The sequence below is a fragment of the Hirundo rustica genome, chromosome 2, assembly GCF_015227805.2.
Source record: "Hirundo rustica isolate bHirRus1 chromosome 2, bHirRus1.pri.v3, whole genome shotgun sequence".
In the NCBI taxonomy this organism is placed as follows: Eukaryota; Metazoa; Chordata; class Aves; order Passeriformes; family Hirundinidae; genus Hirundo; species Hirundo rustica.
This window is the reverse complement of record NC_053451.1, coordinates 23,270,386-23,290,950: the sequence shown is the minus strand read 5'-3', so window position 1 is coordinate 23,290,950 and position 20,565 is coordinate 23,270,386. Positions and strand designations below refer to the sequence as shown.

The 20,565-nt window shown below is 45.4% G+C and overlaps 2 protein-coding genes across 6 annotated transcripts in view; both read right to left on the bottom strand.

Moving 5' to 3' along the window:
* Positions 1-1,987: 1,987 nt before the first annotated feature.
* On the bottom strand, positions 1,988-9,351 carry ZDHHC23 (zinc finger DHHC-type palmitoyltransferase 23). The gene is made up of 4 exons (XM_040054554.2): positions 9,245-9,351; positions 8,331-9,026; positions 7,444-7,611; positions 1,988-6,646 (listed from the first exon to the last, which is right to left on the bottom strand). The coding sequence occupies exons 1-4, from the start codon at positions 9,349-9,351 to the stop codon at positions 6,379-6,381; spliced, it is 1,239 nt and encodes a 412-aa protein (XP_039910488.1). The 3' UTR covers positions 1,988-6,378.
* Positions 9,352-10,440: 1,089 nt separating this feature from the next.
* Positions 10,441-20,565, bottom strand: part of GRAMD1C (GRAM domain containing 1C) — a 51,601-nt gene continuing 41,476 nt past the window's right edge. For 4 of the 5 annotated variants that reach the window (XM_040057015.1, XM_040057018.2, XM_040057017.2 and 1 more), the window contains exons 10-18: positions 20,202-20,348; positions 19,291-19,409; positions 18,053-18,195; positions 16,253-16,356; positions 15,378-15,557; positions 13,848-13,905; positions 13,247-13,357; positions 12,349-12,454; positions 10,441-10,662 (exon numbers count right to left, since the gene is read on the bottom strand). In XM_040057015.1, coding sequence (XP_039912949.1) covers positions 10,585-10,662; positions 12,349-12,454; positions 13,247-13,357; positions 13,848-13,905; positions 15,378-15,557; positions 16,253-16,356; positions 18,053-18,195; positions 19,291-19,409; positions 20,202-20,348 — 1,046 coding nt within the window. In that variant the 3' untranslated portion in view covers positions 10,441-10,584. The remainder of the gene's footprint in view (positions 10,663-12,348; positions 12,455-13,246; positions 13,358-13,847; positions 13,906-15,377; positions 15,558-16,252; positions 16,357-18,052; positions 18,196-19,290; positions 19,410-20,201; positions 20,349-20,565) is intronic. The other variant, XM_040057016.2, reaches the window with a different exon arrangement.

Here is a 20,565-nt window from a genome sequence, read left to right as displayed (position 1 = left end):
TGTCACTCGTCTCGGTGCCCCTCACCATCCATGAAAATTATGCTGCTTATGTGGAGCTCAGTTGCCTCCAAAGAACTTGAAGTACAGTCAGCACTTTGGAAACTGTCCTTTGCCTCCAATACTCTCACCTTCCAGGTTTCCCTTCTGTTCCTAGTAGCTTTGAAAGATTCTCCTGACAAGACGCTCTTTGGTTGGACTGTGCAGCAGCAAGAAGCCAAAAGAAGATCCTGGAGCTGAGCTTTGACAGCCCTGGCCTACTGCCAGTGCAAGCATGGCACTGAAGCCTCAGCTAGACCCAGTGGAGAGATAGGGAAGATGTCCAGGCAAATTCATACTGAACATGGTTTAAATCAAGAGGGAGATGAGAAGCCCTTTGGCTTCCCTACTGACCCACACTTGGCTGAAAAAACTCCTACCTCCTTGGCAGAAGCAAGGCCATGCCATGATGCACAGGATACTCCTCAAAACCCTGGCACAATGTTGGTGTTTTGCAAATTGAGGCTCCCACAGGAGGGTGATGTGAGAGGGCTTGTCAGACCAAGGAAACAGCTTCAGCTTGCAGCTGTGCCAGAGCATTCTTCCTGCTCCAACACTTGGCTAGATGCAGATGTCAGTGCCTTAATGCTGGTCATCAGCCCACACTCACAGCTCAGGCACACTCCTGCCTGTCAGCTCCTTGCTTTTCTTAGCTAGAGAGGGAGGTGGCTGCACAGCCAGGCTTTCATTCTCCTACAAAGGGGTGGGGGGAGGACTGTTACTGCAGTACAACAGCAAATACAGAACCTTGAAGTGATTGCAAACTCCCCATCCTCTATCCACACCCCTGCCCTACACAGTTCTTACAGGGTTTCCCAAAATCCCAATACCATCTTCTCATTAAATCTGTACACTTGTCACTTCTAAGAGCCCCAGGCCTGGCACAAACTGGATCTGAAAGAGTGCTTGAAATATTAAACTATTTCCTCTGCTCCCCCTAGGCTGAGAGAGACAACAGTTAGCTTGAGAAATGTCCATGGACCACTGCAGTATGATCCACAGCCCACATCTCTGCAGGTCTGTTATCCATCATGGGCACCTGCCCCAGCAGTGCACCTTGGCCTTCTCAGCACAGAAGCTGCCACTCCAGGCATGGCCCTGCTCTGCAGGGCCAGCACAGCAAGCCACAACAGGGGAAAAAAAAAAAGCTAGGGAGAGACAGAATTTCTTGTGTTCCCATCAATAGCACTGGAGTTAACAAAGCTGGTCATGCTTGGGTGCCCAAGTCTGACACCCTTCTGCAAACTCCAGTCTCATCCAACTAAAACCCTGCTGGAAGATCCTTATTGTCAGCAGTGCAAAGTTATCTTCAAACAGCAGACAGAAATACTACCCAGGCAAATCAAAGCAGAGCTCTGGAACAATCAAAGGCACCTGTGATTCTACTTATTTAAAGTTATCTTGCCTTTCAGCAGCTGTACCAAGATACCAACAGAATTAAAGGCTACATGTCTTCCCACTATCTACAAGGAGAACATCCATGTCATTTCCAAACATGGCTTAGAAAAGGGTTTAAAGCAAGAGATTGTTCCTTTTTGGGGTTCTGGGTGTATTATGTGGGCAGCTGTCAGTGGGAAAGCAAGACACAGGATAAAAAGGCCAGGAACCTGCTCAGATACTGATATATTGCTCATAAGATGCAATATCCCCATTCAAATTCCTACCATGAGGGAATATCCCTAGTTTCTAGGATGCTGAGAACTGCCAGCAGGTCTCTCATCTCAGTAACAACAAGCCCAAAGGCCAACTTTTGCAGAACTAGAAGAACATTTGGAAGGACATTTTTTCCCCAAGCTTTCCTTAGCCTGTTGCTCCTTTATTCCCAAGTCCAGCTCACAGCTGAATAGCCATGAGATAGTGGCAGCTTCTGGTTATTTGGCTTGCCTGCCTGTATTGACATAAATCAACAGGCCACTCCACAGATCATTTCCATTAATTTATTTTGATTCTATATCCATTTGGAAACACTGAATATGATGCAAAATAGACAGAAACATACACACACAGTCTCTTCAAATAAGCTTACGAATGTTTCACAAAGTTTCTTCCTAAAGCTCAGGTTTAAAAAAAATACTTTCAGCTTTCTTCCAGAGCCAATCACTCTTCACGTTATCATTAGAGGAATTTCATAAAGACAAGATCTTGGGAAACTAAATTTCCACGTAAGAACCTCACCTGCCTGCAGACAGATTTTTTGCTGCACAAACATCCTGGGAGTGGCAAAAAAAACCCAAAACAAAACAAAAAAACTCCACCTAGGTAACTGTAGAATTTTTCACTGAAAGGAATACAGGGAAACACATTTGTAATCACACACGCTTCCTGCCCTAATGAGGCAATATACATTCATATAGGAGGAAAAAACCAAGCACATTATTAAGACATTAGGCAGTGAGGCAGTATCCATTTTATCTTCAGAAGAAATTTTACAGCAAATGGTTTCATTAAGACACTTGAAAGCAACCTACTTTGAAGGCAAAAAAAAGCACCATCATAGCATGAAGGCTGAAATGTGATTAGGAGTCACAAGCAGCACCAGCTCAGGCTCACCAGTGACTTTTGTCATTTAAGGACAAGTTAAATGAAGAAACAGTCAAATGGAGAAACAGTCAACGTGGGGACCTGTGACTTGCCTACAAAAAAGCACAATGCAGGAAGACACAGTTACAGAGTGCCAAGCCACCACTTACAAGGTGTAATCTAATGGTGCACTGCTCCTACTACAGACACCAAATAGTGGGGTGATGGCATTTGGACACAGAGGGCGTAACACTACAACACCAGCAACACGAGAACCCTGGTCCCCTAAGAGCTGCCTGGTCTGCAGAAGTCCACGCTATTTGTGAAAAGACAAATGCCTCTTAAAAGGTCATGGGGAAAGAAGGATAAACTTCCAAAGTCTGGGTGGGAAAAAATCAAGGCTGGCTATTACAAAAATCCTTCCCTGCTCTTGATCAGCTTAAAGTCCTCTCTTCACACACAGGGAAACTTTCAAGAGCCATCAGGGTACTGTTTTCTGCACTGCCAGGCACACAGCTTTACAGGTGAGACACTGGCCCTTGCATGAAAGCCACACACCACCCACAAGTCCCCTGTGACATGCAGGCTGACCCCACTGCTCCAACCCCCAGGCAGCACTCTACTAACACAGGGAGCCTGAGGACCGACTGTATGCCTAGATTTTACCATTTCTCTCCCAGCATGGTCAATACCAAGCTCAGCAGGAAATTACTCAGAAAATAAACTGCTCCTGGGCACACCAGACCACAACAGTTTGCCCTTGCAGTAACTGCAAAGGCAGCATTGCCCTCCAAGGGTTTGCTGCTAATTCTCAGGGATGCTAAAAGGAGAGTTCCCAAGTATGCATCTGAAGGGACTGAAACTCTTCTGCCCATTTAGATGCCTTCTAAATATCCTATTATTTTATGCTTCTCATCTCCCAACATTCACAAAGCAAATCCTATCAGGAAGAAGAGGTAAACCAATGCCATGCCGTTAAAGAAACAGTCACCATTACTATGCAGATTACAGCCACCTGAACTTTCTATTTATTCACTGAGGAACAAGCACTGCATTTTCCTCCTAGAAAAAAAATCCCATCCTTACAACCCTTTAGTGCCCTGAATGATTTCAATTCCCCATGGAGCCTGTGCAAAGATATGAAATTTACTTTAGCACTTCAAGCCCGCTCTACTGGGGCACGTTTGACCAAAGTATGGAATGGTTACATTAATCTCAGGTCCTTTGCTCCTAATCTTCACTCCAAATTCCACACTGCCTGGGAGAACGGCCCAGAGTGAGTCTCGGTGTAAGCAATTCAGATGAAGCCTCCCACTCACTAAGAGCTCACTGAGAGACAAGGGAAAATGCTACAGTGACAGTCAGGCTGCAAGGGTGCAACCAACCTCTGCCTGTGGGAGCAAGTGAGCACCACAGGGTCAGCTCTGCCAGGGAAATGCCCTGCCATCGGCTCTGCTTTCTCCCAGCCAGGAGTAGCAGGACTCTGAGAAATCACTTCTCTCAAACCGACAAAAGCTGCTAGAGCTTGTTCAGCTCGTGGGTGCACGACTGATTCCTGTGCATGCAGCACACAGGGGATGGACACATTGGCTGTCTCCACTGCAGAGGTTTGTTTAGCCCAGGAGGTCCTTCTGCCACATTCTCCCTCAGTGCCAGCAGGATAAGATGCAAGAAGATCCTGCTACCCCAAAGCATCCTTTATCTCCAGGGTTGCCAAACTCGACATCATCTCAGCAGGCATCACAAAATACGTATGTGCCATAGAAACATATACAGACAACTCAAGTGGAAGCAACTTTGTCTCAATTTGAACACCTAGGATCAGGCTTCAAGCTCCAAACAGAAGGTCATAAAGGAACACTTTGCATTGTCCAGCTGGGTACCTTTTTATTCACATTAGGGTCAGGAAAGAGGTCAGAACCTCCTCCTGTACTTGGTTAGAGGTAGGAAGCAAACGAGCCGTCCCTTTACCTCCTTATAAAGAACTGCTCACTCAGTGAAAAGAGGCAAGGGGAAATAAGGGAAATTCAGTAACTGTACAAATGGAGCTGCTCCTTAATTATCTGCTGGTTATAAAAAGTGCCACTTGAACAAACCAAACAGTGCAAAGAGGGACACAGTCTTTACCTTAAACTGGGACATGTCATGAGGAGCACTCACAAAAAATATGGCAAGGATCCCAAGGGACAGTCCCAACCCTGCTTTCTTTTGGCACCACGCACCATCCCTCCATTCTTCAAAGCTACTGCACAGCAGCACAGTGAATGTGCATCACGTGCCCAACGTACCCCAGCTGCCTGCCATGCCCATGCACTCAGGGACGGCCATGACCCACATGTGCTGCACACATCTGAAAGCACCACAGCTAGGACAAAGCCCTTATCTCTGCTTTTCCACCTTAGGCCCAACCTGTAATTCTTGTGCCATGGTCCCCAGCTCTTCCAGCCAGACCTTTCCTATTACGGCAGGGCCAACAGCATACACAAAGGGTTTAAAACAAAAAGCAACAAAAAATCCCACCTATGAAATCCAGAAACCACTGGACAATAACAAAAAAACTTGCTATTTTGGCTGAAGCTCAAGTCCAAGCCATAATACACTTACAGGCTGATGAGGAAGAAATAGCACTCTTGCAGAGCACATTTTAACTGGTTCATTCACCTGGCAGTACAGGTCATCTATCCCAAAAACAACCACCTCCAACACATCCTCTGCCTCTCCCTATGTACTTTAGGGTTTATCTGTTCCTTGGCTTCTTGACTTGAGAAAACAGATCTACAGTCAGGCAGCTCCACAGTCACCGCGTTCAGAGGAGACAAGATCACTGTGTTAACAGCAACACAACCAAGATGCTACCTACCAAACGTGCTGCTAGCAGAATTGCCTGCTCTCCCTTCTCCCACAGACACAGGGTGAAGCTAATTTCCATAAAGGGACAGTAATTCCAGACAGACAGCACTCTTGTTTTGCCCTCAGAGTTCACTGTTACGTGTTGCTTCAAAACTCTTTACTTGATGTATTTACCTACTGTCACGTTTCACAACCCATAATCAGAGCAGAAACACTTTGAGGGAGACGAGCAAAGCCTTCAAATCAATACAGCTTGCAGAAAGAACAATGGGATCTCTTTTCACTCATTTAGACAGACAGGGGTGGAATAACAACTTTAGGGGCCCAGAGGTGAAAGGATCTTACAAAGTCCTACAGGAACGTAGCTCACAAAGGCACTTAATAGAAGCATGTACACAGCTGGATGGAATCAGAAATAGTAAAAATAGATAGATAAATAAATAAATGCACCAGAGAGGAAAGCACTGCCCAGTGACTGCCTAGACAGTCTCTTGTAGCCAAAGAGCCTGATTTTGGCAGGCGTCCATCTGTATCCAAAGTTCACTCTTCTGACATCTCCAAAATGCCTCACGTAGGTACAAATCCAGGGATTCCTTAACCTTTGCAGGAACCAGTGCACTCTCTGAAGCCCAGTAGCAGGTTCCTCCTGATGCCAGCATTCACATCTAAGGGAAACTCAAGTTCTCAAAACCTTGTGCTCTTCTTGCTGTTTCCCACAGTGGAAAAAGGAAGGAGGCTCCTCCTCTCCCCATCTGCACATATGGCTTACTGCTTTCTGCATCCTATTGCTGGCTGACAGCACACAAAGAACCATTCCACCAGGGAAAACATCTGGTGTTGTCAGTGAGGGGATAGCCCACTCGCTGACCACAAGGAAAGGTTGTGCGAGGAAGGAGTCCTGGTGGGAGGGGCTGCTGCCCTGCTAAACAAAGTCAGTGAGCCATGACAGCGCCATCCGCGGAAAGAGGGGTGTCACACGATGTCCTCGGCAGAGCGCTGTGGAGGAGAAGACCCCAGGCTCAGGAAGTGGCCCCAGTTGCACAGGAGTCCCCTGTTATACTGGCCAGTGTCTATCACTAACCCGCCCAGCAGCCTGCGCCCGGTGTTGTCCCGCAGAGCCAGCCGAGCTTCCCTCTCAGTCACGTTGTAGCTGATGTTCAACAGCTGGATAAGGAGGATGTATCCCATGCCAGCTGTTACAATGGCACAGTACCATACGCAGGTGAACGACAGAGCAGAGCTGGCAGCAGGGAAAAAGATGGGAAGGAAGCCATTTAGTACCGGAGCAGCTGCTTTAAAGGGACTTTCCCTGGTAATCACTATCCTTTCAAATCCCTGTATACATCTGCCACAGTGATCTCACTTTGCTGCTTTCATCAGATAATCCTTAAAGGCTTTCTCAAAATTAAAGCTTCAGGGCTTACTTAATGAGAGCTTTTACCGGAGCTACTTTTGAACGTTGCTGTCACACAACCTAGCTCTTTACTCCTCCTGTTGAAATGGTGCTTGGGCCTTATTTAAGGACCCCAGGATGCTCTTGCTCTACAGGTCATGAGACGAGGAAGGGTCACTTGTGTGCTAGCAGTACTCTGCCCATCTGTGGTAGTTCTGGTCTCTGAACTCAAGTCCAATGGCTCCCACCACCTTCCCCGCCAGACAAGGCATGTTCTAGGCAGATAACTTGGAGGACAGTCCCTAGATAAATAGTGAGGAATGCGAGGGAGCGAGAACGTGTGGATTCCAGGCTGTCAGACCATTACCTGCATCGGGGGGCATACGTATTTAAAAGCACATCTATACATAACACAATAAATACTTCAAATCCTAGCTCCTTCCACTTCTTCCAAATAAAGAGCATGCTCTCTCCAAGTCTCAGGCTGTCCACCTTGGCAAAAGCAAAGACACATCTTTGCTTTCCAGAGGTTTTTAAGGAGCGCTTTGTTTTCAGGTCTGACAGCCAGCAGAACAAGGAACGGGAGCTAAGCTGCCTAAGCAAGGCTGCTCCCAGCCCAGCTCTCTCCCAGACAGACATCTCACCTGTAGTCAGAATAGGCCCCGGGGCAGTAGAGCAACGCCACAAACGGACTTCGGCCCCTACAGATGGTATGCAGGGTCAAGGTAATCCCATACACAGAGGTGAGCATGAAGAAGGAGAGTGCAAGGATGAAAGCTTGGTGGTTCTGCTCCCCTACACAGCTGTTAATCCTCCAAAAGGAAAGAAGAGATTACTTTGCTTAAAAAAAGAAAAGAAGCCATCTTCTATTTCTTCTCCCTCCCCCAGCTGTCAGAGAGCCTGATTTCCAGGGGGCTTCCAGTTGACACAGCCTAAGAACTTTGAAAAAAACATTGAAAGAAGACTTATAACTTTATATAGAAAAGTTACAAACACAAGACAATAGACCTGAGGGGTAACAGAAGTAGACTGTTTGCCTCAAATTTTTACCAAGGGTAGTATCCTTTGCTAAGACACACTACACCCTACGGCCCCTTAGTTCCAGCACTGCATGCACACCCAAAAGGCAGCTTTGGGTTCCCTTGCCCCAGGAGAGCACTAATGCAACTTAACCGCAGGATCGCTAGTGCTCCACAGACTAAGCCTAAAGAAAAAAAAAAACCAAATCCAAGAAAATCCACACCAAAAGCAACCCCAAACTGATGAAAAACAGTAGAGAAGTAAAGACAGTTCTGAAGTATGCTGTAGAAGCTTTCAGCTATCAGGTCAACCCACTTAGAATAAACAGTTAATTCTAACTGTTCTTTTAAAGGGTAAATACAAAGCTTTTTATATTTAGAGAGTGTCATGAGGTCTTGCACATAGCAAAAGCAACTCTATTTGCCAGGGACTGGAAAAAAAAAAAAGCTCAGTTTAAAAAGGAGGGAACTCAGAGAGAGAACACAGGGAGCCTCAGCAGTGCAAAACCTACCAGACACAGTGATGGTCCAGTCTCCTCACACATCTGCCACAAAGCCGGCAGTGTCCTGCTCGGGCTGGCCTGACCAGCTGGCATTTAGTGCACCAGTCCTTTTTCACACCTTCTGGCTGCTCAGCTGACATCCTGCAATAACCTTTAGCCTCCCCATTCACAGCGCGACTGCTGGCAGCGCCTGAGATGCCGTGGAGCCCGCCGGAGCTCCCTCTAACACTCTTGCTGGGCAAACCCTGGTGCGATGGCTTCTCGTTGCCTGTCAGGATGGGAAGGTAGCCAGGGTCCTTCTTAGCTCGGGACAGGGCTGCAAGCATAAGAATTAACCCGCACGTGAGAGCGACCACTTGGGAATGCTCCACGTGGCCACGGGGAACCACCTCCCGAAGAAACACATAGTACATATATCCCAAGGAGAAAAGCCCAAGGCTCAAGAAGAAGAGAGTCCGTTCCTTCCTCCGGTGGGTGAGGTAGTAATACCACAGCACCACGACGGGCAGGGACGTCAGGATGATGAGCCCCAGCAGGAAGTGCAGGGCGGCAACGTGCAGGAAGACGGGCAGCAGGACGAGCGGCGGCACGAGGCTGACGTTGATCTTCACGGCCCCCGAGAACCAGGGGACCCGCAGCCGGTCCGCGACGGTGTCGGCGATCCTCTCCAGCGCTCCCGGGGGCAGGGATCTGCACGTCAGCCACCTGCGGGCACAGCGCCGGCTGGCACCGGGACAACCGCGCTGCCGCCCCCTGCCTCTGCCCCGTCCCGCTCCCGCCGCCCCCCTTTTCCTCTCTCCCGACAAGTTTCCCGGAAAGCGGGACGCGGCTCCCCCGCCCTCAGGGCGGCGGCCCCGCGGGGACGCGGCCGTCGGGAGGGCGTCCCGCAGTCGGGCGGCCCCCGGGGGTCTCGGAGCCGGTACCTGTCGCAGCCGTCGTCCAGGTCCTCGCAGTCGCAGCAGCACGCCGCTAGGTGGTTGCGCCGGCCGCGCCGGTCCACGTACTCGCAGCAGCAGAGCGGCTCCTCCATCGCCGCCGCCCGCCCCGTCCCTCCCCGCGGGGCCGGGAGCGGCTCCCGCCGGCGGCGCCGCCTCAGGTGCCCCGCGCGCGCCGCCGCCCCCGCCCCGCGGCCCCGCCCCCGCCGCGGCGCCCGCCCGCCATTGGCCGCGCGCGCCCCGAGGTGTGCGGGGGGCGGCGCCCCCGCCCGGACCGTCCACCTGACGGCGGCGCGCGCCAATGGGCGCGCGGGGGGCGGCGCCGCCGTCACGCGGGGGCACCTGCCTTAAAGGGGCAGCGCAACAGGTGGCGGCCGCGGGGCCCGGCCCCTCACGCCCCCGGCCCCGGGGAGGGGGAAAGCTTCCCCCCGCACACCTCTAAACAGAGCCCGCACCCCCCTCCCTACCCCGCACCCTCTGTTTGCACCGCTGCCCGACGGGCTGAGCGCTGCCCGAGCCTGCGCTGCCCTCCAAACACGCCCCAGCCTCGAGCGAGGGGGCCCTTGCGTGCTCTTGGATTTTCTATGTTCATCATCTTCTTTCCCTCAACCTGCTTGGAAAACGCTTGAAGCACATGAAAAGGTGTTTCAGCATCAGTGGGCACGCCACGCTGAAGCGCTGAAACACAGCCCTCGATGGAGGGAAAACACCGAGGGCTGAAATTTCTCTGGGAGAGCTGGAAACATATGGCAGAAGGCAGCGTGCCAAAGCTTGCAGTATGCAAGCGATATCAACCCCTTTCCTGTTAATTAATCTTAGGCATACTCATCCTTGAGATGGTGACTTGTTTCACGAGGTCCCCATGGCTAAAAAAAGCCTATGAAGATCCTGTGGCTGTGAATCCACCAACATGCTTTTTTTCTCCAAAACACTCTTCACTTTTGGTCATTTTCTACGTTGACAGAAAAAGCTGCAATTTCATACAAGACAAGCCCACTTCTCTGCTGAGAGTGTTTTTCCCCATCTGAAATGTTCAGATCCGTTCGTCGGCAGCGCAGAACTGCCCTCACTCACTCACCACGGGATGGATCCAAGAGCTCTGCACTGTTTGGAATCGAGAATCCCCAGGGTAGGAGGCTGGCAGGAGAGACAAGACTGCCAAGCTATGGCAATGCAGAACCCGACTTACTTCTTCCACAAACCTTTATTCTGTACAGCTTTTGAGCTAAACAGTAAAGAGTCCAGGAGACAGTTACAATCCCTACCCCACAAGTCCTCACACACACATCTGTTCTTCCAATGTCTTGAATGAAAAGCTGATGTGGCTATTAACTCTCAGTCTTGCTGCTCTGTGTCCTGTTCAAGTGGTCAAAGCTTCTTTGGAGCATGGAAAGGGAAATCTTCAGCTGTGAAGATACAATTATCACCCCCCCGCCAATTACTTAAGTCAGTCTCCTGCATGGGTGAGTGATATCAGGAAAATAAAGTCTCCCTCCTTCTTTTCTTTTAAAGATTTCATGTGATTTCCTCCTCCCTGTTTCCATAAACAGTTGGCTTACTGTGCTCTCCTAACAGCTACACTCTGCAGAGTTTATAAATACTAACAGTCCAGGATGATAAAGTCTTAACACCTCACCAGACAACAGCACAGAAGATAAACCACCCCACTCATTTTTAGCCACAGATAATGTTCAGTGCAAATACTATAAGGAACATGGCAGCGTAACATGAATTTTCTTTTAATACCTGGCCCTCCTAATGCATTTTGGTGCACAAAATGTGTTTAGATTATTGACAACCCAAAGAAAACACCAGGTAGCAAGCACTAAGATGTGTCAGGACTTCCAGACAAAAAAGTGTTATTCTGAAGAAAAAGGTGGCTAAATTCTCACTTTTCTTTTTTTTACGCTGTGTGTTCAAAAAGCACTTAACACTTCAAACTTAGGAATTGTTTGGATAGTAAGCAGAGAAAATATAAAGGGCATAGAAACCAGAAAACTTTGTCACTAAAGTGAAACTTCTAGCACTCAGGCTTTTTCAAGCTGTGATCAGAGTGGTTAATTAACAGATTAATAGCAGTTGTGGGTACAGAGATACCTAAACAAGGAGTATAAAAAATGGATCCTTTTTCTAACCTCATTTAGTGTGTGGAAGAACAAAGAGCAAACAATGAAGAAAGGTACATGTGAGCTCCCCCTTCAGCTCTCCTAAACTAATAATTTATTCTATCACATTTTAAGATTTAATAAACAAAGTTAAAAACATAACATTCCTGAGTAGTATGTAAAAACAAAAGCATGAATTTACTGTCCTTCAGCTACTGAGTCAAAATTTCAGCCTAGGGATTGTAAGGATTTAACAGTCATGGACTTCAGGATCAGAAAGACACAACATCAGTATTCAACATCTTTTTGTGTGTGTGCATGTAGTATACAAGAGCCTGAAATTTTAAGTTACTGTGAAGAAGGATTATCTTCTATGGAGTCTCTCAGAAACATATGGTCTGCAGAAATTATTTATTTTTCACTGGAGATTAGGTGGCCCCTTGATACCAACACTAAGTGAAGCTCTTGCCAATATCTAGAAGAGTAGAGGGGAACAAATGCCAGGATAAATCTGAATGAAGGAACCCCATAATAAGATGGGAAAACACTTCACAAATCTTAATATGAGTGTTCTTAGAAAAGGGAATCTGTTTTGAAATACTCCAGTCTTTGCTTTGTCATGATTCAGAATGGCATTAACACATCTTAAGCACTTGACAAGTTAAAGAAAATTGACATGAGTACTTACATCTTCATCAAATAAAAAAACCCACAAACTAACAAAAAAAAAACCACCCCAAACAAAGAAACAAACAAAAAAAAAAATCAAACAAACAAACCCCAACCCTCCAAGAAACAAATTCAAAACCAAAGCAAACCCAAAACATCAGAAATATAAGCACCGCCTAATAACTAAATCCTGGGGCAAAACAGATCAAGAAAACTTTATCTAGCACCAGACCACATCAAACAGCAGCTATAACACAAGGGAGAAAACCTGAGTTGTTGAGAAACAAGAACATCACCAGGAAAGATTTTCAGACCTACCTGCTCAAGCATTTCAATTGAGTCTCTTAAAACTCCCTTCACATGTTTAACCTGCTCCTTGTCATACTGAGGTATCTCCTCTTTTGATACAATTTCTGGGGATATGCTGAAAAAGATTGAGATTACATCAGAAACATGAAACAAGCACCTCAATGCCTTTTCAAAAGCAACTGTTCCCTGTCACCATTGCTCTGCCCTAGCTAAAAGCATCCTCTTACAAAAGCCACATTAAAAGCTGCCTGCTCCCTGTTCTCTTGAAGCTAGTACCTCGGGAACAGCCACCAAGAAAGAACTGGGCTCATATTACATTTACGATGCAAGGTCCACACTTCAGGGAGCAAGATCTTTCTCATGAAGGAAGTTACTCTAACCAGTTCTGAGATGGTCACCATGGGAGGTCCCCACACCCCTTCCAGACTCAACATCAGGATGGGTTTCTAACTTTCTTGTTGATACTGTATTTAAGAGGAAGCAACAACTTTGTCTGAGTACAAAAGGCACCTAACATGGAAGTTTGTGAAGGAGAGATTTAGTAGGAGACTCACAGAGAGAAGCTAAAGAGCTAAATGAATCTTTAACATTCCATTTGAGAACACACAGGATGAACACTTCGGTTCTGTGATCAGCACTATGATATTCACAGAAGATGAGTCACAGCAGGCTGATAAATGCAAACTAAGGTCAACATTTCTCCCAAAACAGCTTGTCAAAGGATAAATTTATTACCGCAAGATGCAGTCAGACATGTTACTGGATTTCAGCATAGAACACTGAAGTACAGCAAGCCCCAGCCGCTTCTGGAAACTTGCCACTGAATTTCATTGTTTATAATTTCTTTAGATCAGGTTCTCACATTAGCTGAAGAAGAAAGCAAACAAAGATTGTGACTTCAACTTACTTCAAAGAGCTTTCCTCCTGAAGCTGGACATGATAAAGGGACTGAGCTGCATGCTCTATCTTTGACAATTTGAGGAACAGTGTTATATTCAGCAAGACTAAGAGCAGCAAACTGTAGTGAGAAAAGAACAAAAATCAAGTTGCAATGCTACAAACACAAGATCATGGCTAAAGGGAGACAAGAAAACAGAATCCTCCCAGAGTCCTGGGAGAAAAAAAGTGTGGGGCAGCACTACACTGAAAATTAATATCTATATGAACAATTCTTAGCAGTTACCATTAAGCTGGGTAATAGCAAACAAATAACAGTATCTCTTTCTGGAACTTCTAAAATTAGGAATTAGTGGATTCTAGACTTTTTTTTTTTTTTTAAACAGGATCAGACCAAAGAAAACCTGTAAAGTAGGCTAGTTTGACAAGTCAGTATTTTCATCCTGCATGTCATTTCCAAGTCAATCCATTCCCCCTTTTATACCCACATGTTCCACTCAAAGTAGTTTACCATACTACATGCAATCTTAACATGCAAATGAGGAACAAATACAGGTAAAAACCAATATGAGCTTGAGTCAAGCAACATTTGAATGCAAGTGAGTACTTACAAGACACTCATTACTACAATGATGGTGGTGGTCCTACTTACTGCATCTCTTTTCCTTCCTATAGGGCATAGAAGAGAAAGAGGTTAAAAAGTATTAAAGAACATTCCTAAAGAATGTCTGCAGATAGGTACATGTCAGTTCCCAGCACTTTACACAGAATAGCTCAACAACTACTGATGGAAAAAAAAAAAAACAGGTCATGTAAGCGCACAGGGTCACCTCCAACATTCACCAAGGCATTTTTGCAGTCATCTCTGAGGAGCTGGCTGAACAGTCAGGCTCTTCCATCAGAATTCCCACTACCTACAGTGCTGGAGCATGGTCACATTAAACCTGGATAGCCTGAGAAGGTTGCAGTCCATCCATTACTAACATGCATGTGCTGCTAGTCACACAGGAGAGACAGGCTGCCAAGTGGCTCTCTCCTGCTTGTTCTGCTCACATTCATCTTTCTGACAACCAGTGTCAGTCACATTTTCTTGTAACTTGTCCCATCCTTACCCACTCAGTTTATCTATTGTCCTGAAAACAGCCTTTCGAGAGGCCAGCTGCTCCTCATCAGGGATCAGACACTGAGGGACAGAGTGTGCATGTTCTCTCCAAACTGAGCACTTATCACTGTGGGCACACTGATCTTTAAATACAATTACTTTTGCACATCCTGCCCTGGACAAAAGACATACATAAAAGCTGTAGTGTAAACAGAGACAAGCTCATCGGAAAAAGTGGAGCAACAGTAGCAAAATTAAGTAATTAGGAAGCAATTTCACATTGGTAATGAGTCCTTTACACATGCTGCTGATCTAAATATTCTCTCAGTGCTATCTATACTCAGTGTTGTCTCCCTCTTTAGGGAAGTGTACTTGCTTCTACCTCACTGTTTACAATTCAACTTCTGTCATGGAATCCATCATTCCCTGGTGTAAACTAGTGCACAGATGTTCCTCATCTCTCTAGGTGAGGCTAATGTTGTACATGCTGGTGGCCAAGTCTGTCATCCCTGAGGGCAGCAGAACTGCAAGAAATGCTTCAGTAACCCAGAAATTACAGAAGCATATAGGAAACAGACTTCTTAACATTAAAAATAAATAACCAAAACTGAGATGACAGGGCCAAGAGGCACGTGGCAAAGTTTAATCCACTCATGACCTGTGTGCACAGTTATTTGAAGAAAAAAAGTAATTTTTCAGAAACTTTATAACAATCAGGTTTGGCTTGGTTTTTTTCCCCTGATCAAATCTCATTTTCAATCCTTTGCAGATACAGAGCAGTATTTAAGATTTTGGGTGATTTTTGTTTGTTTTAAAACTGAAGGTGATTAGGCTTAATTTCATGAGATACTCATGATAAAAGTGATCATGCATGCTCCAAATCTACTTTGTGCAAGCCTAAAGAAGCTTGAACTTGTTAAAACATTTGCTATCACAGACAAGGGTAATCTAAACACAAGTGCTACTCTTGCATTATTTTAAGAGTTATGCTTTCTTGAACATACCTTTTGAAAACCACTTGATATTAAAAAAATCCTACCTATTAAGCTGCCCTGGGACTCTACTCCCATGTCACCAGAGGAATGTTGGGAAGAGCGTTTGGGAAGTGATTCTGCCAAACCCCGGTGTAAAGTGCGTCGCCTCCGTCTCAGAGCAAGTAATTTCCCAGAGTCTTCTATAGACTGATTAATTGCATATTCCTCCATTAGGAGATCTGATTCTGCAGTGGAAAAATATAAGGTTACTGAACTGTCAAAAAGAAAGCTGAAGACAAATTGTGTGATAAGCAAGGTCATAGCGAGAGGAACAAGCACACCACCTTTCAGTACATGAACTTAAAGCAGGTAATTGGCAAAATACACCCTGACCTCCATGCCTGTTCTATTTGCTAGAGGGCACTTGGAACACTCTGCAGAGGTGGTACACACTCAGCCCAGGCAGGATTGTTCAATGCTATGCCAGACAGCAGTTGGAAGAGCACTGCAAGACACTGTTAGACTGAGACTAGGAATTGTGTTAGACTGTGAGCCCGCAGCACTGGCACTGGCTGGCCAGGCTGTGAACAGACATCCATGGAGCCTGCCAAGTGCCACTGCTTCTCTTCTCATATGCACCATCAAGGAAATTCTTAGAGATAAGCACATGCAGTTGAGAATAACAGCTTTCCTGCTGCTCCTCGTGTTTCCTCCTGAAAGCAAGTATGGCCAAGTATACAAGAGCCCCTTGTTAGCTACAAGGCTTCTTTCATACCCTGGAACTGGCAGATACATTGATGACAGCAAGTTCTGTCTTCAAGACTGCTTAGGAGTTGCCTTTTTTTCAAGCTATTCTTCGAGGAGCCAGGTTTGACAGACACAAAGACATACACAGCAAAGGCAGCCTCCTTACTCCAGCACAAAGAACAAGATGCCTTACCAAGTTGTTTGAAGTTTTCCTGTATTCCTCCCCAGGTATTCTTCTCAATTACAGACTTGACAAGGCCCCAAGGCTGTTTTTTGTACTTCACTTCTGCAGAAACCCTAGCAAACAGAATGTAATAATGGAAGAGTGCTCTTCTAGGCAGCACAGTGATAGCAGAAATCTCTTATCAGAAGCAGGCATCCAGCTTATGTCTAAAATCTGAAATACCAACTGGAACTGCCGTCACTCTCCAGCTGGGCAGCACTTTCACTGAAAGAACACAAGAGACAGACAGGAGCAAAGACAACATCTCTAGCTAAAGCATTAAAATCTAAGTGTCCAAATTATGGGAAACATTTTGAAACATTTTCCTTCAGACTCAGACTACCAAATGATTTCTATCCTCTGAAGCATTCTCATTTTAACACACATTTAAAATGGAATTCAGGCTTCCAGATAATAAAGTTGTGGTTTTTACTTTGTATGTGTACACAGGATATATTACATGGGCACTACAATAGCAGAAGGTGAAATTCTTTTATCACAACTCCTACATTCAAGTGCTCACATTGTACCCCAAGTAGACAGAAATTAAAATCTGTCTTTCTGTGAGCATGACAGAGGGGAAAATGACATTCCTGCCATGCATTCCTCAGGTCAAGCTAATCAATACTGCTTCCAGAATAAAAATGAATTGGACTAGAATCCTTCAGAGGGATTCTTCTAACAACTGAGTGAATCCCAAAGCTATCCATAAAGTAAAAAGTCCTTGATTTCAGTCAAGAACACTGACCATCCTAGAATACACCTTTTTAAGTAATCTTCCAAATCAACATAAGCCCACTGTGTATGGTACAACAAAATAACTCCTTTCAAATAGAGTTTCTGAGCCATTTTAAGTAAAGTTTAGTAAGCCCAGCTGTAACATCACCATGTGCCTTCTGTTCTACACATGCATGCCCTGTGCACCATGTATACCTAGGTTTTTGCTCTTGTCCTAGGGCTGTTGTACGTCTCAGCAAAGAAACAACTCTAGGTCTCAAAGAAGAACAGTGATTCACTAAAAAAACCAAAACAAAACACCAAAAACACCCAACCAAACAAACAACAAAACCCAAAACCAAACAAAAACAAAAAAGCAAACAAACAAACAACCAAACCACAACAACCCCCCCCCCAAAAAAAAAAAAAAACAACCCAAAGCAGTCTTTCATTCCTTTTCCCAGAAGAGAGGGAGTTTTCAGTAGTTTTATAAGCTGATATTAACCAGAGTAGATTCCAGGCTTGCTAACCTTTCCTGAATACTGATTAAGTTTGAGATAAAAGCTCTTTAGTAAAGACAGCACCACTTCCAATGTTTTCAACAAATGGGAGAGGAAATTCCATATCTAGACAGAGTTCACTTGAGTACCCTCTTTGCAAAATTATGTACATTCTATCTTTCCTGCACATTCCTGAGAAACCATTCTCCTCTGCAGGCCCTTAGCAAGAATGTCTGGGAAACCTCCTAATAAAACATCTCAATATTTTCCAATTTCTCCCACTCACACAGCAGCACTCAAAAACACAAAGCTGGTCAGGTCCCAGCTCAGTCTTGGAGATGAGTTCTGTACCTCAGAGTCAACATCTCAGTTAATTTCTCACTGCATTAATGAGACCCAAGCACAGCACACATGTGACAAGAAATAAACCGAGCTTGTTTTTCAGAAGAGAACCCAACATTCTCTGTGCTGCTGGCAGATCTTTAACTCTTCAACAACTCAGAACATCCCCGCCTTGGCCTCTGCCCTCCCTCCGTGCACTACCCGGGCTCACCGTAACCGGCACTTGTGACTGGACGTGCGGCTGATGCAGTATCTGTTCACAGTGTAGAAATAATCATGGTAGGGCACGTCATGGGTCAGGACCTCGGCATCCACCTGATAAGACTGACCTTTCTGGCTCTGCTTATGCAGGATCTATCAGGAAAGAAAAGAAAATTAAGAAGGTATATTGACGGTACACAAATTTTGCCCGCCCCCTTTCAGCCTGAGTTCTTTAGGCTGGATCAACCAACTCCAAGTGAACTCAAGGAGAGAGAAAGCCTGAAGAGCCACTAAAAAAAACAGTTAAGAAGAGCAAGTATAGGTGGGGTGGGAGATGAGAAGATGCCCTCTGCTAGAGCCAACACTGGCAGCAGCAGGACATCCCCACTGCCACCTCAAGTACCAGATGCAAAGCTGGCCACTCTCATGATCACAGCTCCTCTTTGAGACCCTTCCCAATGCAGAACTACAAAAGGGTTGAGATTGGAAGGCACCTCTGGCGCTTGTCTTGTCCAAGAACTCAGGCAGGACTATCTAGAGCTGGTTGCCCAGGACCATGTCCAGGTGGCTTTCCAATAGCTCCAAGAAAGGAGGTAGCACAGCCTCTGTGGACAGTCTGTTCCACTGCTCAGTCATCCTCACAGTGAAAAAGTGTTTCCTGATGTTCAAAAGGAATCATCTGCATTTCAATTTGTCTCCATCACCTCTGGTCCTGTCACTGGGCACCACTGAAATCTGTGGCCTTTGATGGTGAGGGCCTGACTCCAAATTTTTTGCACCCTCCCTTCAGATACTTTTATAAATTTTAAGATGCCCATGAGTCCTCTCTGGGCTGAACATTTCCAGCTCTCAGCCATTTCTCACATAGGGTGCTCCAGTCCCTTCATCATCTTAGTGTCTCTTTGTTAGGCTCTTTACCTCTCATACTGGGGAGCCCAGAAATGGACAATGAAAGCCTTTAATTGCACCTTTTCACCCCCCAGTTCCTAAGAGATGTTAATACATTTTCCCACAAGTTTTGTGGGAGCTTACAGCCAAAAGCGAAGGTAGAAAGCCTCTCTCATTCAATAAGCATTGGCTCAGCAATGGTGAGAGAGACAGCAAGCCACCCTCAGAGATGCTCTGTTCAAACTGCAGACGCACACTCAGTTCACTGAACTTTAATCCACAGTCAGAACTCTGACAGATCTGCTGATAGAGCTGACCTGCCCCTTGCTTTAAAGGGCACCACACACACACACACAGTACCTGCTTCTCAGTTGCAGTTGTGAACTTCCCACAGAGTGGATTGTTAATAGTTACAGTGTACGTCAAAGTCCTCAACTGATTGCCATTGGAGTCTCTATTCCAAGGGGTTGATACAGCATCTAGATGAGAAGTTGTGCAAAATCTCACATAAAAGTTACCTGAAGGGCGTTATCTCTGCCCTATCATGTCTTAACAGTTTGAGAACAGGAGTAGGGGGAAAGAGAAAACTCCTAATAGTTGTGGGGTTTTTCCAGGAAAAAGCATATCCATGTAGTCTGCTAATAAACAAAGGTGAGGCTCTGAATAGATGAGCCTAAATCTACTGAAAAAGACTTGAGGGTGGAGAAAAAAAGTAAGCAATTAAATGAAAATATGTAAGTTCCCATTTGCTTAAAGTTGAATAGATTCACTTAGCATTATCAAAAGCTTTTGCCACTCTGCCTTTTAAGCTGACACTGAATAAATATTACCCTTTTTGACTTAATTTTCTGTTCCTATGGTCTCAGTGAATAAAATTTACTCATCCAGAAAATTAAAGCCTGTGAGTATCGTTTAGGAGGATGCAATGATTTTTGCCTCTGTACCAGCCATACAAATTACACTATTTCTGGGACACAGTGTAATCAGAAATACTCCATAGAAGGCATCAACTTAATAACCTACTCAAAATTCAGGCATTAAGGTGCAGTTTTGTGGTGCATTGAAATTATGTTTTCACTCCAAAATGTACATACCTAGAGAAACAATAGTCTAGCTTTAAATATCCTCTCTCCTAGTGAAATTTTTAAGCTTAGAAAAAATTTTTAAATCAAGGTGAAACTTAAAATTCAACTTAACCCTATTTAGCAATTCTCAAAGGTAAAAATTTTCAGGGCAGCTTGTAACAGACAGAAGGGAGAAGAGTTTATTACCTACTATACTCCTGGAATTAAGAAACCTCTGCATGAAGTGAGAATTGGTGAAAAGGATTTCAAACATCTTGTCTGCAGTGATGTGGAAAACTCTGTTTATAAAAAGTCTCCCATAGAGATCATTGTCAGAGACAGTCTCCTTCACTGCTAAGAAAGACAGAGAGATCAGGTTAAAAACAGTATTATAAAGAAGCTTTAGAGCATTCTAAGCATTATTACAGCTTAAATCCTTCCCAAGCTTGCATCAGCATTTGTTTCTTGCTCTCAGAAACCCAGTAGCAGCAAGCGATTTGGTAGGTAGGTTGCCTTCAGGAATGAAGTCCAGAGCTGATTTTCAAATACACACCACTACCATCACTTCCCT

Coding starts and splice junctions, on each gene's coding strand:
- ZDHHC23 (XM_040054554.2), bottom strand. CDS start 9,351: ATGGAGGAGCCGCTCTGCTGCTGCGAGTACGTGGACCGGCGCGGCCGG. Junction 9,027..9,244: donor CTGGACGACGGCTGCGACAG/GTACCGGCTCCG, acceptor CTGTGCCCGCAG/GTGGCTGACGTGCAGATCCC. Junction 7,612..8,330: donor CTGGACCATCACTGTGTCTG/GTAGGTTTTGCA, acceptor TTCCTTTTGGAG/GATTAACAGCTGTGTAGGGG.